Consider the following 17,447-nt stretch of genomic DNA (forward strand, 5'->3'; position numbering starts at 1 on the left):
TAGAACAAGTGATAGTAGTGTAGTAATGGTAGAAGAGGTGTTAGAACTAGTAGTAATGGTAAGAGAACCAATAGTAGTAGTAGTAGTAATGGTAATAGAAGTGATAGTAGTAATAGAAGTGATAGTAGTATTAGTAATGGTAGAACAAGTGATAGTAGTAGTAGTAATGGTAGTAGAAGTGATAGTAGTAGTAGTAATGGCAGTAGAAGTGATAGCAGTGGTAGTAGTAGCACTAGTAGTGTTAGTAGAAGTGATAGTAGTAATAGAAGTGATAGTAGTAGTAGTAGTGTTAGTAGAAGTGATAGTAGTGGTAGTAGTAGCACTAGTAGTGTTAGTAGAAGTGATAGTAGTAATAGAAGTGATAGTAGTAGTAGTAGTAATGGCAGTAGAAGTGATAGTAGTGGTAGTAGTAGCACTAGTAGTGTTAGTAGAAGTGATAGTAGTAATAGAAGTGATAGTAGTAGTAGTGTTAGTAGAAGTGATAGTAGTGGTAGTAGTAGCACTAGTAGTGTTAGTAGAAGTGATAGTAGTAATAGAAGTGATAGTAGTAGTAGTGTTAGTAGAAGTGATAGTAGTAATAGTAATGGTAGTAGAAGTGATAGTAGTAGTAGTAATGGTAGTAGAAGTGATAGTAGTAGTAGCACTAGTAATGGTAGTAGAAGTGATAGTAGTAGTAGCACTAGTAGTGTTAGTAGAAGTGATAGTAGTAGTAATTGTAGAACAAGTGATAGTAGTGTAGTAATGGTAGAAGAGGTGTTAGAACTAGTAGTAATGGTAAGAGAACCAATAGTAGTAGTAGTAGTAATGGTAATAGAAGTGATAGTAGTAATAGAAGTGATAGTAGTATTAGTAATGGTAGAACAAGTGATAGTAGTAGTAGTAATGGTAGTAGAAGTGATAGTAGTAATAAAAGTGATAGTAGTAGTAGTAATGGTAGAACAAGTGATAGAAGTAGTAGTAATGGTAGTAGAAGTTATAGTAGTAATAAAAGTGATAGTAGTAGTATTAATGGTAGAACAAGTGATAGAAGTAGTAGTAATGGTAGTAGAAGTGATAGTAGTAATAAAAGTGATAGTAGTAGTAGTAATGGTAGAACAAGTGATAGAAGTAGTAGTAATGGTAGTAGAAGTTATAGTAGTAGTATTAATGGCAGTAGAAGTGATAGCAGTGGTAGTAGTAGCACTAGTAGTGTTAGTAGAAGTGATAGTAGTAATAGAAGTGATAGTAGTAGTAATGGCAGTAGAAGTGATAGTAGTGGTAGTAGTAGCACTAGTAGTGTTAGTAGAAGTGATAGTAGTAATAGAAGTGATAGTAGTAGTAATGGCAGTAGAAGTGATAGTAGTGGTAGTAGAAGTGATAGTACGTAGTAATAGAAGTGATAGTAGTAATAGTAATGGTAGTAGAAGTGATAGTAGTAATAGAAGTGATAGTAGTAGTGTTAGTAGAAGTGATAGTAGTAATAGAAGTGATAGTAGTAGTGTTAGTAGAAGTGATAGTAGTAATAGAAGTGATAGTAGTAATAGTAATGGTAGTAGAAGTGATAGTAGTAGTAGCACTAGTAATGGTAGTAGAAGTGATAGTAGTAGTAGCACTAGTAGTGTTAGTAGAAGTGATAGTAGTGGTAGTAGTAGTGTTAGTAGAAGTGATAGTGATAGTAATATTAGGAGTGATTGTTGTAGTATAATATCACAACTGTAAGTCGATTTGCTAAAAATGTAAATGTAAATAAATAATGGCACTCACTCTCACTGACACTGGTGTAATAAAGATAAGACTTAGTGCTGTTGTAGCCTAGCGGTTAAGGTGCTAGTAATCCATTACCTTAAGCACTGGACTGGACTGGACTGGTTCAAGCCCCATCAGTCAGGTTGCCACTGTTGGGCCCTTGAGGAAAACCCTTAACCCTCAATTAGTTAGGTCACATAATGTCACAGTAGTGTAAGTCGCTTTGAATAAAAGCATCAGCTAAATGCCAAAAGCTGTTAATATTTCTAAATCATCGTTTATGTCTATAAATACCACAGCAACGTTGTTCTACATTCACGTGCACTTGGTGGCGGTAATGAACTACAACAGGTTTGCTAACCGCCATTAAATCCACAGGAGGAAGAACCGAGCGCGCGACTAACAGTTGTTGCTAAGCAACAGAGTCACTATGCAGTAGATAAACAACATGTCTGAGAAAGCGAGAGCAGCGTCCCAACAGCGGGTATGTTTTATTAAATATAAGTTTTGTTCGCTTAATACTAAATAATTTATTTAATTATATTTAAGATCTGTCATTTAGCATTTCTCTATATATTCAACTTATTTGCTACTAGCGGAGATGTTCTTACTAGTAATAGTGGTAGTAGTGGCGGTAGGAATGGCAGCAGCAGTAGTAGTAATGGTAGTAAAAGTGATAGGAGTAGTGATATTATTAGTAGTAATGGTAGTAGAAGTGATAGTAGTAGTAGTAATGGTAGTAGAAGTGATAGTAGTAGTGGTGGTAGTAATGGTAGTAGTAGTGGTGGTAGTAATGGTAGTAGAAGTGATTGTAGTAGTGGTATTAGTAGTAGTAATGGTAGTAAAAGTGATAGCAGTAGTGGTATTAGTAGTAGTAATGGTAGTAGATGTGATAGGAGCACTGGTATTATTAGTAGTAATGGTAGTAAAAGTGATAGGAGTACTGGTATTAGTAGTAGTAATGGTAGTAAAAGTGATAGGAGTACTGGTATTAGTAGTAGTAATGGTAGTAAAAGTGATAGCAGTAGTGGTATTAGTAGTAGTAATGGTAGTAGAAGTGATAGGAGTACTGGTATTAGTAGTAGTAGTAGTAATGGTAGTAGAATCAATAGCAGTAGTGGTAGTACTAATGGTAGTAAAATTGATAGCAGTAGTGGTAGTAGTAATGGTAGTAGAAGTGATAGTAGTAGTGATATTATTAGTAGTAATGGTAGTAGAAGTGATAGTAGTAGTAGTAATGGTAGTAGAAGTGATAGTAGTAGTGGTGGTAGTAATGGTAGTAGTAGTGGTGGTAGTAATGGTAGTAGAAGTGATTGTAGTAGTAGTAATGGTAGTAAAAGTGATAGCAGTAGTGGTATTAGTAGTAGTAATGGTAGTAAAAGTGATAGCAGTAGTGGTATTAGTAGTAGTAATGGTAGTAGATGTGATAGGAGCACTGGTATTATTAGTAGTAATGGTAGTAAAAGTGATAGGAGTACTGGTATTAGTAGTAGTAATGGTAGTAAAAGTGATAGGAGTACTGGTATTAGTAGTAGTAATGGTAGTAAAAGTGATAGCAGTAGTGGTATTAGTAGTAGTAATGGTAGTAGAAGTGATAGGAGTACTGGTATTAGTAGTAGTAGTAGTAATGGTAGTAGAATCAATAGCAGTAGTGGTAGTACTAATGGTAGTAAAATTGATAGCAGTAGTGGTAGTAGTAATGGTAGTAGAAGTGATAGTAGTAGTAGTAATGGTATTACAAGTGATAGTAGTAGTGGAAGTAGTAATGGTAGAATAAGTGAAAGTAGTAGCAGTGGTAGTAATGGTAGTAGAAGTGATAGTAGTGGTAGTGGTAGTAGAAGTGATATGAGTACTTGTATTAATAGTAGTAGTGATAGTAGTAGTGGTAGTAGTAATGGTATTAGATGTGATAGTGGTAGTAATGGTAGAATAAGTGATAGTAGTAGCAGTTGTAGTAATGGTAGTAGAAGTGATTGTAGTAGTTGTTGTAGTAATGGTAGTAAAAGTGATAGTTGTAGTAGTAATGGTAGAATAAGTGATAGTAGCACTAGTAGTGTTAGTAAAAGTGATAGTAATAGTGTTAGTAGATGTGAAAGTAATAGTAATATTAGAAGGAGTAATTGTTGTAGTAATTGTAGTAGTAAGTTCAGTTGGACCTAATTCAACAAACCACTTTAACCGTGCTAGTTATTCCATTACTTAGAATTGGAATTCCGTCTTCCGCGTTTATTTCTTTTGAGAAAAGTCTTCAGACCTCCTGCTACCCACGTATGTGTGTAAAATTGGTAAATAAAATATTAAGTCGAAGTTCTTCTCTCCCAGACCAAAAAACCTCAGTCAGCCAACTCTCAGAGACCTCCAGTGTCCAGATCTGTGAACCGACCTGCTTCAGCTCCAGCTAAGAATCCACCTCAAATGGACCTGCTGGCTAAAGAAGAGGAATACAGGTACCTAACATGCAAACAGCGTTAACATGCATAACAAAGCAGTAGCTACAGTGTTAAATTTGAATAGCAGTCAAGCTAATATTTCAGTGCTCTAACACGTTTATGTCTCCTGCTATAATAGGAGGCTTAATGCAGAACTGGAGGCAAAAACCACTGAGCTGGTACGACAGGCAGAGGAAGTTATGGTAAGTTTACTTAAATATTAAATTAAAGACACGCATGATATAAGTATTAGCAGTAAGATGCTTGTTTTATTTTCCAGAGGGGACAAAATGAAATGCTCGCAAAGCCTATCTCAACCCACCTAAGCCTCAATATTGCAGAGGACTGTGAGGAATTTGGGTAAAGAGGTTCTCACACCACCACTACTCTACTCTGCTTTCTGATTCCTTGACTTCAAACACAGATAAGCTCTATGTATGCATTATTATGCACTGAATTGGTGTGTCTTTTAACAGGGAGACCATGGCTACAGTGAAACCACCCACTGCAAGGGTAGAAATGGTACTAAAACACTACTACTAATAATAATAATAACACTGAACATAAGTCTCAGGTTTAAGTACAGGTGTTTTTTTACCTATTGAATTATATAGCCAGTAGCAGAGGAGTCTACAAAAGCACTAAAGCCACAAAGACCTCCTTCCAATCACAAAAAAACACCACAGTAAGTAAAGTAAAAGAAATGTACACTTTACCAGATACCCAAAATGTCCCAGAATACATTCCTAAGTTGGATTAAATGTTGTTCTTCTTTGATATCAGAAAAAAGAAGCTCACATTGGTTGATGATGTCGCAGTACCTGAGGATTTTGGGGATTTCTCACTGGCCAAAACAATAAGCAGCATCGAGGGCAAAGTGAGCGACAACTTTACTGATGAGCAAGTGGAGGATGATGTTATACCAAACACTGGAGAAGAGATGGGTGCAGGTGGACTTCTATAGCGTCTGTTTTTAATGATTTAAAGATCGTACATAAGGCACAACATAGAGCTACTAATCAAATCATTTTTTTTGTAAAACTTTTAAACACTTTAAATGTATCACAATGCCTGTTGACTTTGTACCCAAGAAATAAAAAAGCACATGAATCTCAGCACTGCAGTGACACTGACATGGTGGTGGTGTGTTAGTGTGTGTTGTGCTGGTATGAGTAGATAAGACACAGACACAGTAATGCTGATGGACTGAGAATAGTCCACCAACCAAAAATATCCAGACAACAGCGCCCCGTGGGCGGCGTCCTGTGACCACTGATGAAGGTCTACAAGATGACCAACTCAAACAGCAGCAATAGATGAGCGATCGTCTCTGACTTCACATCTACAAGGTGGACCAACTAGGTAGGAGTGTCTAACAGAGTGGACAGTGAGTGGACACGGTATTTAAAAACTCCAGCAGCGCTGCTGTGTCTGATCCACTCATACCAGTGTCAGTGCAGTTCTGAGAATGATCCACCACCTAAATAATACCTGCTCTGTAGTGGTCTTGTGGGGGTCCTGACCTTCGAAGAACAGGGTGAAAGCAGGTTAAAAAAGTATGTAGAGAAACAGATGGCTGATCAGTGAATATTGGCAGTTTGTTTTAATAACTATGAACTAATTCCCATTGTAATTTTGACTGCCCTGTGTAATGTAGCTGTACTCCATTTTTACTCCATTGCTTTAATACAGACATGTGCCTTTGAATTTGAGATTATGATTTTTCTATGACTAGATCCATGATCCATTGCCCGGGCCTAGCTGTGCCAGTCGGACCCTAGAATTGTTTTATTTATAACTGGCTGGAAACACCTCATTAATGTACCATCTTTGTTCCCAGAGGCTCAGATCCGTTTCTTAAAAGCCAAACTACGAGTGATACAGGAAGAGCTTAACAGGATTTCATCTGAATGCAACAAGAAGGTAAGTAAACCTTTCGTGGCCGAGATGCTGCTAGTGTTGTAGTAGCAGTTCGCAGAAGGCCTTTACCTGTTTTAGCATTACTGTGCCCCGTGCATAACACTGAATAAAGTGGCAACTCCATATTAATGCACCTAGATTTAGAATAGAATGAAACAGGTGTAGATGATATTGATGATCCTCTTTTGCTTTAAGGATGATGAGAATGGAGAGTTGTGCAGCAAGCTGAAGGAGGTGGAAGAGGATCGGGCCAGACTGCAGAGGACCACCAGCGTGCTACAGGCTCAGTTAGAGAAACACAGAGGCCTGGCCGAGGAGGCCAACAGAAACTGTGATGGTCTGCGACAGCAAGTGGCTACGTTACAGAAGGTGGGGACGTAGATGTACTTTTTTATGTAATTAAATAAATACATTCATTGTTTTTACCAGCCACTGAGATAGGCTAATGTCAGAGATGAAGCTGAAACAGTCATTGTGAGATGCACATGTAGGTGCGCTCTAAGTGCTGGTCCCAAGCCCAGATAAAAATATGAGGGTTTGGCATAAAAACTGTTCCAAGTCTGATCATCTGATTAGATCTGCTCTAGCGACCCCTAAATACAGGAGTAGCCGAAAGAAAAATGGCCTTAACGATATTTTAGTGGGTGTGAATTTGTGAATTCACATGAATTTCCGCATCCAATAAAAAATTCTGGAAGTTGCCGCTCAGGTGGCGCAGCGGTAAAACACGCTAGCACACCAGAGCTGGGATCTCGAATACATCGTATTGAATCTCAGCTCTGCCATCTGTCTGGGCTGCGCAGCTATTGGGTGGGTAAGCCTGGGATTGGCTGCTGTTCACAGGGTGGGTAAGCCGGACCAGGGTTCCTCATAACTGGTGCAATTACAACCTCGAGGAATAATGCGGATCAGGGTGTGGCTCTCCGTGCACAAAGCCGATCCGCATATGAACTCGCCTCGTGCAGGTGAAAAGAGGCAGTCGGCTACTGCACACGTGTCGGAGGGGGGCGTGTGTCAGTTCGCTCTCCTCAGAGAAAAAGGGAGAAAATTCATAAAAAATGGGTCACAGAGAAAAAGAATAATAAACACATTTTAACAGCACAGAAACTAAATTAACTTGTACGGGATCACCCCCTTGTGGAGGCTCTATGTTGCATCTTGTAAGCCACAGTGGGACCAGATCGTATCGTTTGTGTTGCCTGGGTGGCATAAAAAATTATTGATATAATGTGGGTTTGAATGTGTAAAATCTAGGAGCTTGAGAGCATAAAGAGGGCCCAGAAGCAGGCAGCCAGCACCCACAGTGCCACAGAGGTGAGGCTGAACAGAGCTCTGGAAGAGGCTGAGAAGAGCAAGGCAGAACTCAACAAGCTCAAACAGAGCAGCAAGGTACCAAGTATCTGAAACCACTGCACAGTTTATCACTGAATCTACACATCTGACTGTATTTTACTTTTAATAAACGTTAGGTATGGCATTTCTTTCCTTTTTTTAATGTGTAGGACTGTGTGAATCAGGAGCAGCAGAGGATGGAAGCATTGCAGGCAGAGAACAAAAAGCTTGAGAAACAGAAAGCCGAACTCATCGTGGGTTTCAAAAAGCAACTCAAGCTTATTGATGTTTTAAAAAGGCAAAAGGTGAGCCATCTGTTCATTTTATCAGCTCCACTTACCATATAGAAGCACTTTGTAGTTCTACAATTACTGACTGTAGTCTTTCTGTTACTCTGCATGCTTTGTTAGCCCCCTTTCATGCTGTTCTTCAATGGTCAGGACCACCACAGAGCAGGTACTATTTGGGTGGTGGATCATTCTCAGCACTGCACTGACACTGACATGGTGGTGGTGTGTTAGTGTGTGTTGTGCTGGTATGAGTGGATCAGACACATCAGTTTTTAAACACCTCGCTGTCCCTGCTGGACTGAGAATAGTCCACCAACCACAAATATCCAGCCAACAGTGCCCTGTGGGCAGCGTATTGTGACCACTGATGAAGGTCTACAAGATGACCAACTCAAACAGCAGCAACAGATGAGCGATCGTCTCTGACTTTACATCTACAAGGTGGACCAACTAGGTAGGAGTGTCTAACAGAGTGGACAGTGAGTGGACACGGTGTTTAAAAACTCCACTCATACCAGCACAACACACACTAACACACCACCACCATGTCAGTGTCACTGCAGTGCTGAGAATGATCCACCACCTAAATAATACCTGCTCTGTAGTGGTCCTGGGAGGGTCCTGACCATTGAAGAACAGCATGAAAGGGGGCTAACAAAGCATGTTTTACATGGTGTATGTTTTACATTTAATTTATTACAACATGTTCATATTAGTATTAAATTACAATTTATTCATTAAATGTGTGTTTTTATTGTGTGTTTTTTTACAGATGCACTTTGAAGCTGCAAGGATGCTGTCTTTTACAGAAGAAGAGTTTATAAAAGCTCTGGACTGGGGCAAATCATAGTACAGTACATGTATTGTATTGTTTCTTTGGATGCCTGTCCTGAATGTGTTTTGTTGGCTGGTGTGACTTGTTTATACAGATTTTAGAACTGAATTTTGGCTCAAAACCAAAACCCTGGGTGTGAGCTGACCATTATGTTCAGTTTTTTGCCCAGACTGTTTCCAATTGCTTGTTTATATAATAGGGCGCTTGGGTGACCCAGCAGTTTATAATGCTAGCCCATTACCACTGGTATCCAGGGCTCAAAACCCTAGCAGCCGGTTGGGCGTCTACATACAGACATGATTGGCTTTGTCTGAGAGGGGACGGCTGAGGCCCCATGATAGATTAGTGTTTGGGGTGGCTGTTTTGGGCGTTATTGCATTTCGCCCCATGATTCCTGGGAAACCTGGACCCTCCACGAACATAACCGGGATAAAGCGGTGGAAAAATCATATATATATGTATCTTTACAATCGTATACAGTTTGCTAGAGGATGTACTTTGTTAATAAAACATCTTAATAAAATTGTCTTCTGCTTTGTTTTGGAATCTTATGGGACACAGTTGAACAAATATGAATTCATATCATTTCTCTACAAGACCGACTTGACAAAACAAGCCGAGCGACACTGACGAAGTTCCTTAATAGTCCACAGGAGGCAGGGTGACCATTCTGGTGAACTCCTCATAATGAATAAGTCCATCGGGACCAACGTTAGCCTCCTTAAACAGCTCGTCCACTGTAATTACAAGACAGAAAAGATGATTGTAATGCTTTTAAAATGTTCAGCAGCAGCTCTGAAGTCTACTTAGTCGAATCTAGCTGCAGATAATTATTCTCAAATTGAGTTTACCAGTTGCAATTTGAATAAATTGGACATGGTTTGGAAAAGCACTAGGGATGTAACGATGCACCATAAGACAGTTATTTATCGATGCACGACTGGCACTATTCAAATCGGTAATTCATGTCAAATGAATCGATTCACTGGTGCTATTAACCTTGCCTGAAAAAGACATGTAAATTCCAAGTTTATAAGAAGCACAGACAAAGCCTTAGTTTATTTATGTGAGGATACTTTCTTTATTTGTATTATTCATTTATTTATATAAAGTGGGATTTGTTTTAAAATTTAATTTCAGGCCGCTCAGGTGGCGCAGCGGTAAAAAGAAACGCGCTGCAACCAGGGCTGGATTCTGAGAAGCGTCGTATCGAATCCAGCCTTGCTTTACCGGTTCGAAGCTGAGTGGCTATATGAGCAACGATTGGCCGGTTGCTCATGTGGGGGGTGGGACAAAGAACCGGATGTGGGTCTCTCTCTGTCAGAATGCGATTGCGTTCTCTGCCGGCTGATTGGAGGCGCTTACACAGAGATGGGAGAGGGTGCCCTTAGGGTGTGTCTCTCCGCATGCAACGCTAGGTGGCGCCAAACTCGTCGATGTGTGGGTGGCAAAGATGCATCTGGCTGCTGCTCGTGTTTCGGAGGGGATACGGGTTAGCTTCGATCACCTCCGTCAGGGCAGGGTTCGGCATAGACAGAGAGGAAGCACGATGCTAATTGAACAATTGGATGCGCTAAAAGGGGAGAAAAAGGGGTAAAAAAAATAAATAAATAAATAAAACAATTTAATTTCAGTTCTTTTTTACACAAAAAGGGAAATGTGCAGCATCGTTTTGCAAAGTTTGTACTATGTACCTACCTCAAAAATAAAAGGACATTCATTATTTAGATAAATAAAATATAAGCAGAAATAATAAATGGAAACTTTGTCATAAATTGTCTTCAATTTATCAGGAAATCGGGAAAAAAATCGTATTGTCAACCCAGTATCGTGAATCATAACGCATCATGGGTAGAGTGTATCATTACATCCCTAAAAAGCACACATCTGGGTCTATAACGGCCCACAATTTGCACAGCATTGTTAGGACAAAAAAAAAAATCCAAATTGTGGTAAAGCACAGATCAGAAGTGCTCTCAAGAGTGCTTGCTCTGTGTTCTGCATATCATCAAGCATTATAGAGAAGTAAAAACAATTGTACCAAATGCAGGGGTGATAACTAAGGCCCTGCCTAATTCGAGGCTGTGAAAATTGCATCACAGTCCATGAAATGAGCCTTTTCCTGTGTAATTTGCAATTTGCTGTGAAATTCAAAGGGTGTTTGTTTAGCAATTTAACATTTTTCATTCATGTAGCCTTTAAGTGTCTCAGGTTTACTGGTTAGAAAAAATCTACGCTGTTATCTGCTGGGGCAATGTCATCACATTCTCTCTCTACATTCGTGTAAGCCAGACCTATATTCCATTTATTCTATCATTTAATTTATGAGTGTAATTTAATGACCATTCACTCCAGTCAAATGATAACCCTAAATGATTAGGGTTAAACTAGCAATGCCAATGCAGCCGTACCTTCTTTATTGGTCAGCTTCTCTCCCAGGCCTGTGAGTTTGGCACGTAGCTCCGATGCCAGGATGTAACCCTTCTTTTGCTTGTCAGTCATGCGCATGGCCTCTAGGATCTCAGACTTGGGGTCCTCCTGCTGCATCTGCCTGTGCATGATGGTCAGGAAGGTGGAGAAGTCCAACTCACCCGTCTTATCTGAACAAATCAGACCCATTACAAACACTATACTACTGATTTACACATGAATCAATTATTTTATAAGCTACAACTGCTATATAAATAAACATTGTGGGTATACAATAACTCAATGTAGCCCATTAGTTGCTTTGTACACCATGTCCCTCATAAATCTAAAGGGACCCCCATAGGACGCCCAAGAATTAGTAATTGTAATTGGTAGGTTTCCAACAGACACAACTGGCTGTGTCTGAGGAAGGAAGGTCAACCGGGTTCCTTGCTGCTGTGAATGCGACCTCTGCTGGCTGGTCAAGGTGTCTGCACAAGGGGTGTCTCAATCATTCATTTTACAGCTAGTAAATAAGGTTTCAGTATGGAAGCTAAATAACTGGACAACACAGCACTTTACCTAGCTTATGGACTTGCAAGTGGCGGTCCACCTCGCTGAAGGTGGGACAGGTGCCTAAAGAACGCATCACGGTGATCAGGTCCTTGGCTTCAATCTTTCCTTTCCTCTTCTTATCATACAAGGAAAAGCATTCCTTAAATTCTAGATGAAAAAAATACATGATATTATAGAAGATCAACATCATTAAGTTTAACTAATAAATAACATAATACAAAAATAAAGGTTCACTACCCAACAGTATGGTTGGGTGATAATACCATATACACTGATCAGCCATAACATTAAAACCACTTCCTTGTTTCTACACTCACTGTCCATTTTATCAGCTCCACTTACCATAAAAGAAACACTTTGTAGTTCTACAATTACTGACTATTGTTCTGAAGTTAAGTTCACATCTTCTACCCTTTTGTTAAGGCTTTCTATTGGATTTTGGGGTGTGTGTGTGAGAATTTTGCCCTTTTTTTAATGTTTCCCCAAAGGTGGTTGAGTTCAGAACTCTCAAATGTCTAGGCCACTAAAGTTCCTCCTCACCCAACTTCAACAATGTCCTTATTGTACACAGGGACACAGTTGGGCCATTTGGTTGCCTGTGTTTGCTTATATGACGTGGTTTGTATCTGTCAATGCAACACAGTCAACACATTCATATTTTATACCAGAATTGGCTTCAGTATAAATATTTAGTACTAGGTCTGTGCCTGTGGCATACATAAAAATCACAAAACACAATACAATAGGCCTAATGGTCATTAACTACAGTATCAAAAGCAAGAAAAAACAACGTACCATTAATCTGATTCTGTGATAGAAACTTCGCCTGAACAAAAACGACATCAAATACAAAATAATTTGTAAGTTAATCTGATAAAACCACTTAAGAATCTTGTAGTAAGAAGAATCTATTGGTACTTACCATTGTTGGTTGTGTCTCTTCTGTAGACTATACAGGAGGATCCTTCCTTACACTTACAACCATGATCTAAAGTCCAACACCGTGACGTAATTGATAGCCTCGTCACCAGAGTAACAAGGATATATAACACCACATATCATATTGTGCGCTCCTTATTTATGACTTCCGCAAGAGCCAGGAGTGAGGTGCTAGAGAAGACGCAGTTTGTTTTGTATGTACAGGTGATATTTTAATTCCCTATGATTAAGCATGCATTCATGTTCATACATAGAGGTGTAATCAGCAACAACTTAAAGTACTTTTACATCAGCATTGAGCAGACGCTTTTATGCAAAGTGGAATGTATAGGAGTTGAGGTCAGCATCAGTAGAGAGAAAGCGTATTGCAATTGGGAAATTGGATATGGCTAGATTGGGAGGAAAATTGGGAAAAAAAACACTGCACGCTTGTGATACCTTTGGAATGACGCTTTATCTATACAGTACAGGGCTTAATAGAGGCCATAAAACATCATAAATCCTCCAGTTTTGCAATTTCAGAACAGGTCGTTCCCACCCGCTTGCACTACTGCTTGACAGCAACTAAGCAAAGCATAAAGATTAATACTTATTCACAAAAAACAGGATTTAATTAATAAGCATTCAAGGCAGAATCACGTAAACCAATCTCTGAACACTGGATCAAGTATAAAAGGACATAATATCAGTTCATTCAAACAGCCAACGTTTGCTCTCTGTGCTTAATGATCCCAGTACCCTAACTGCCTTTGATATGTAACGTGTAGTACGACCACGGTTCGGGGACATAGATGATGCCGGGGTATTTTTTCCTCAACACTGCATCGTTCCACAAATATATGACCCAAACAATTACCAAACCCAGGGTTAGAATAAAGTTGTAGAGGAGGAAGCGACCATTGCTGTCCAACACGTAGCCTTTCTGTTTCTGGCGCATTACCGTGGCAGCCATGGCGAAGAAGGTGAAGACGTACAGGACGAAAATCTGACCCTCTGTCACTAGGTACCTGCAACACATTAAAGACGTCTACAGTTGTAATGTTTTCTACGCTTCTATGCTTTATTCAACATCTGTAACTACTGCAGTTCTCCTTCCTAGAAAAAAAGATTCCCATTTTGGATATGTACGGTGTTAAACCAGTAATTATGAGACTTGCTCCAAGATTTGTGTGATCCTAGAGCAGAGCGCACACAATTACTAACCAGTAGTAGACGGCACTTGGACCCAGCAGCAGTAAACCTGACCATGGGATCTTCTCCTCCTTAGACTTAGTGAAGCAGCCAGTGAAGTAGAGGAAGAGGATGAGGAAGAATGGGATGTACCTGTGAGCGAAATGCAAAAAGCAAACAATGGTGTTGAACTCCTAGCTCCACTAACAACTGTGTGATGATCTTAGGAGGTAAAATACAAACACAGTTAAAGACCAGTGGCTTTTAAAGTGTCTTTAAAGGAATTTAATTAAAACAGGATTTTTTCTAAATATATGCTAAATTACAATATGGATGTCTATAACACATTTCAGTTCATGCTTTCATGACAGGGTAGAAAAGAAGCATTAATTAATGGTTTGGTCATTTAGACGCCAGGATGGTTTAAGACTTGGCACCAAGCAAAAAATTGTGTGAGTTAATAGTTTACAATGTAGGAATTACGGGGGTTTTACCATCTACAGTCCATAACATTATTACAAGATTTAGATTTAATATAAAACACACTACAGTATATTAAATGCTCCTGACCTTTGATTTATTATAAAAACACTATATTAAATGCTCCTGACCTTTGATTTACTATAAAACACACTATATTAAATGCTCCTGACCTTTGATTTAATATAAAACACACTATATTAAATGCTCCTGACCTTTGATTTAATAGAAAAACACTATATTAAATGCTCCTGACCTTTGATTTAATATTAAAACACTATATTAAATGCTCCTGACCTTTAATTTAATATAAAACACACTATATTAAATGCTCCTGACCTTTGATTTAATATAAAAACACTATATGAAATGCTCCTGACCTTTGATTTAATATTAAAACACTATATTAAATGCTCCTGACCTTTAATTTAATATAAAACACACTATATTAAATGCTCCTGACCTTTGATTTAATAGAAAAACACTATATTAAATGCTCCTGACCTTTGATTTAATATTAAAACACTATATTAAATGCTCCTGACCTTTGATTTAATATAAAACACACTATATTAAATGCTCCTGACCTTTAATTTAATATAAAACACACTATATTAAATGCTCCTGACCTTTAATTTAATATAAAACACACTATATGAAATGCCCCTGACCTTTGATTTAATATTAAACACACTCAATTAAACGCTGATTAAATTCTTTGCTTTAAGGTAAAACACAGATAGCTCTACCTACCACATGCAATGTCCTAGGTGCTCATCGTAGTAATAGAGGAGCTCAAACGAGTCAATCTAAAATGTAAACAAAAGTACTTCATCAAGACAAACGATCAACACATCAACGAAGAAAGCAAATTGTAACATACATGATTTTAATCGACTAATCGTAATTTTGGTGACCTACCAGTGAGGTGGGTTTCAGGTCCTTTATAATGGGGTTCTCTCGGACCGACAGATGGAGCTGGTAGCCGCTGAGGATGAGACGGTGGTTAATAGAGTCTCCCACTAGGTGGATGCTGGCACCCATGACAAACGTGATGATGCTTAGATAGACGGCTGTCCGTGGCAACGTGGTAGGACTTCGCTCAATCAGCTGTGAAAACAGAGCAGTCATTGATCAGGTTATTCAACTGAATTTATCAATGTATCAACAGCACCCACCATGCAAAATGAGTAATTATAGGCTGACAGTGGCATCACATAATAGTGGTGGATAGTGTTGGTTATTATATGCTTAAATGGAAACCTGAGATAAACCAGAGGCATTAATAAAGATTTGGCAACTCTTTGCAGCTATAGGGCAATCGGGGCACACCAGGGGGGTGCAAACTTTGTGCAGGTGCAGGAATTGGTTGTTTTTGGCCACAGAAAGAGCAAAACAGCCAGGTACATTGCCAATTGTGTATCAAACTCTCTGCAGCTAAGCTTATGGACATGCCCACTAGCTTTAATACCACCTGCACCAATTCCTAATTGGCTAATATTGACCAATGACTAATATTCATAGTAAATACCTTGAGTAGGAGAAACGGCGTAATGACGTTGTATGCCATGTGGAAGTAATCCCCAGCACTGGGCTTGTTCAGAGGAAACCATTCCAAAGGTAATATTATCTGCAAAAAGACATAAAAACATATTATATTAAGAATTATTATTATAATATTAAGAAATAATAAACTCAAAGGTAAAATGTAGTAATGTTTAATATTTTAATTTACCATTACAATAGGCCTCCCAAAGTCCAGGATCCAGTTCTGCAAAGTAAAGGAGAACCAGAGGTCCAAATGGAAAGTAGACTGAGGTGTCGATGTGGTCGTTTTGTCTCTTTCAATCATGCTGTTCAAAAAAATCGATACAAACCAGAAACCAGTTAGTCATTGTGTTACATAAACATGACATGTTGAATTAATTATTACGACTTTGCACCATGTAGTTTCAGACAGCACTAGTGGAACCTTTACATGGCTGTTTAAGCTATCATATTGACATAGCAGGTGGCTAATAGGACAAATATCCAGTGGAAGGGACTGCTAGTAGACGCAAGGAAGCCGTTACCAATGTTCAACAGTCTGTGGACTGAGATCAGGTCATGAGAGGACAGCAGTAAACCTTCATCGTTGGGGATGTAGGGATTCCCCCTTGTGCTGGGGCTGCCTGGAGGCTCCACAGGACAATGACCACCTGGTCCTGCTCTGTCCAGTGACCAAGATCTGACTGACAAATGGAGGTGTCGTGCCATATGAAACTACTTATTGACCCAGCAGACAACAGACAACTACTATTAGAATGAACACCGATCAACCATAACATTAAAACCACCTCCTTGTTTCTACACTCACTGTCCATTTTATCAGCTCAACTTACCATATAGGAGCACTTTGTAGTTCTACAACTACTGACTGTAGTCCATCTGTTTCTCTGCATGCTTTGTTAGCCCCCTTTCACCCGGTTCTTCAATGGTCAGGACCACCACAGGACCACTACAGAGCAGGTATTATTTAGGTCGTGGATCATTCTCAGCACTGCTGTGACCACTGACCACTGACATGGTGGTGGTGTGTTAGTGTGCGTTGTGCTGGAGATTTTAAATACCGTGTCCACTCACTGTCCACTCCTACCTAGTCGGTCCACCTTGTAGATGTAAAGTCAGAGGCGATCGCTCATCTATTGCTGCTGTTTGAGTCGGTCATCTTCTAGACCTTCATCAGGGGTCACAGGACGCTGCCCACGGGGCGCTGTTGGCTGGATGTTTTTGGTTGGTGGACTATGAGTGGATAAGACACAGCAGCGCTACTGGAGTTTTTAAACACCTCACTGTCACTGCTGGTGACCACTGATGAAGGTCTAGAAGATGACCGACTCAAACAGCAGCAATAGATGAGCGACCGTCTCTGACTTTACATCTACAAGGTGGACCACCTAGGTAGGACAATCTAGGACAGTAAATGGACACGGTGTTTAAAATCTCCAGCACAACACACACTAACACACCACCACCATGTCAGTGTCACTGCAGTGCTGAGAATGATCCACCACCTAAATAATACCTGCTCTGTGGTGGTCCTGGGAGATTCCTGACCATTGAAGAACAGCATGAAAGGGGGCTAACAAAGCATGCAGAGAAACAGATTGACTACAGTCAGTAATTGTAGAACTACAAAGTGGTATATGGTAAGTGGAGCTTATAAAATGGACAGTGAGTCCATTTCTGTGTGTAGCGTTGTAACTAAAGCAAACCTTAAATAAGAAGCCATTGGTCCATCTGCTCTTTGTCGTTTCCGAATCATTATTAAAATGAAACACGGTTCCTCTTCAGAGTCTAAAC

General features: G+C 39.4%; 3 protein-coding genes across 4 annotated transcripts; 1 reads left to right on the forward strand and 2 right to left on the reverse strand.

Moving 5' to 3' along the window:
- Positions 1 to 2,090: 2,090 nt before the first annotated feature.
- tex9 (testis expressed 9) lies at positions 2,091 to 9,067 on the forward strand. The gene is made up of 12 exons (XM_062989746.1): positions 2,091 to 2,209; positions 4,048 to 4,172; positions 4,294 to 4,357; positions 4,435 to 4,514; positions 4,631 to 4,676; positions 4,769 to 4,839; positions 4,938 to 5,104; positions 5,995 to 6,077; positions 6,270 to 6,443; positions 7,329 to 7,463; positions 7,577 to 7,711; positions 8,469 to 9,067. The coding sequence occupies exons 1-12, from the start codon at positions 2,174 to 2,176 to the stop codon at positions 8,544 to 8,546; spliced, it is 1,194 nt and encodes a 397-aa protein (XP_062845816.1). The 5' UTR covers positions 2,091 to 2,173; the 3' UTR covers positions 8,547 to 9,067.
- Positions 8,409 to 11,675, reverse strand: calml4a (calmodulin-like 4a). 2 transcript variants are annotated; one of them, XM_062989749.1, is made up of 3 exons: positions 11,523 to 11,675; positions 10,943 to 11,131; positions 8,409 to 9,268 (listed from the first exon to the last, which is right to left on the reverse strand). In XM_062989749.1, exons 1-3 carry the CDS (start codon positions 11,587 to 11,589, stop codon positions 9,171 to 9,173), a joined length of 354 nt encoding a protein of 117 aa, XP_062845819.1. In that variant the 5' UTR covers positions 11,590 to 11,675; the 3' UTR covers positions 8,409 to 9,170. The 2 variants fall into 2 exon arrangements, with proteins under 2 accessions (XP_062845819.1, XP_062845820.1); XM_062989750.1 differs by lacking the exon at positions 8,409 to 9,268 and adding an exon at positions 9,676 to 10,104.
- Positions 11,676 to 12,890: 1,215 nt separating this feature from the next.
- cln6a (CLN6 transmembrane ER protein a) lies at positions 12,891 to 17,447 on the reverse strand. The gene is made up of 7 exons (XM_062989748.1): positions 17,360 to 17,447; positions 15,841 to 15,958; positions 15,637 to 15,735; positions 15,027 to 15,215; positions 14,859 to 14,914; positions 13,659 to 13,778; positions 12,891 to 13,462 (listed from the first exon to the last, which is right to left on the reverse strand). Exons 1-7 carry the CDS (start codon positions 17,407 to 17,409, stop codon positions 13,195 to 13,197), a joined length of 900 nt encoding a protein of 299 aa, XP_062845818.1. The 5' UTR covers positions 17,410 to 17,447; the 3' UTR covers positions 12,891 to 13,194.

This window comes from Trichomycterus rosablanca, chromosome 27 (genome assembly GCF_030014385.1).
Source record: "Trichomycterus rosablanca isolate fTriRos1 chromosome 27, fTriRos1.hap1, whole genome shotgun sequence".
In the NCBI taxonomy this organism is placed as follows: Eukaryota; Metazoa; Chordata; class Actinopteri; order Siluriformes; family Trichomycteridae; genus Trichomycterus; species Trichomycterus rosablanca.

Excerpts from the sequence above, each read along its gene's own strand:
- cln6a (XM_062989748.1), bottom strand. The coding sequence starts at position 17,409 with ATGATTCGGAAACGACAAAGAGCAGATGGACCAATGGCTTCTTATTTA. Across the intron at positions 15,216-15,636 it reads CGCCGTTTCTCCTACTCAAG|CTGATTGAGCGAAGTCCTAC; the intron begins GTATTTACTATG and ends CTGTTTTCACAG. Across the intron at positions 14,915-15,026 it reads ACCTGAAACCCACCTCACTG|ATTGACTCGTTTGAGCTCCT; the intron begins GTAGGTCACCAA and ends TTTACATTTTAG.
- calml4a (XM_062989749.1), bottom strand. The coding sequence starts at position 11,589 with ATGCGTTCTTTAGGCACCTGTCCCACCTTCAGCGAGGTGGACCGCCAC. Across the intron at positions 11,132-11,522 it reads CTTGCAAGTCCATAAGCTAG|ATAAGACGGGTGAGTTGGAC; the intron begins GTAAAGTGCTGT and ends TGATTTGTTCAG. Across the intron at positions 9,269-10,942 it reads GAAGCTGACCAATAAAGAAG|TGGACGAGCTGTTTAAGGAG; the intron begins GTACGGCTGCAT and ends TTGTAATTACAG.
- tex9 (XM_062989746.1), top strand. The coding sequence starts at position 2,174 with ATGTCTGAGAAAGCGAGAGCAGCGTCCCAACAGCGG. Across the intron at positions 5,105-5,994 it reads TGGAGAAGAGATGGGTGCAG|AGGCTCAGATCCGTTTCTTA; the intron begins GTGGACTTCTAT and ends CTTTGTTCCCAG. Across the intron at positions 7,712-8,468 it reads ATGTTTTAAAAAGGCAAAAG|ATGCACTTTGAAGCTGCAAG; the intron begins GTGAGCCATCTG and ends GTTTTTTTACAG.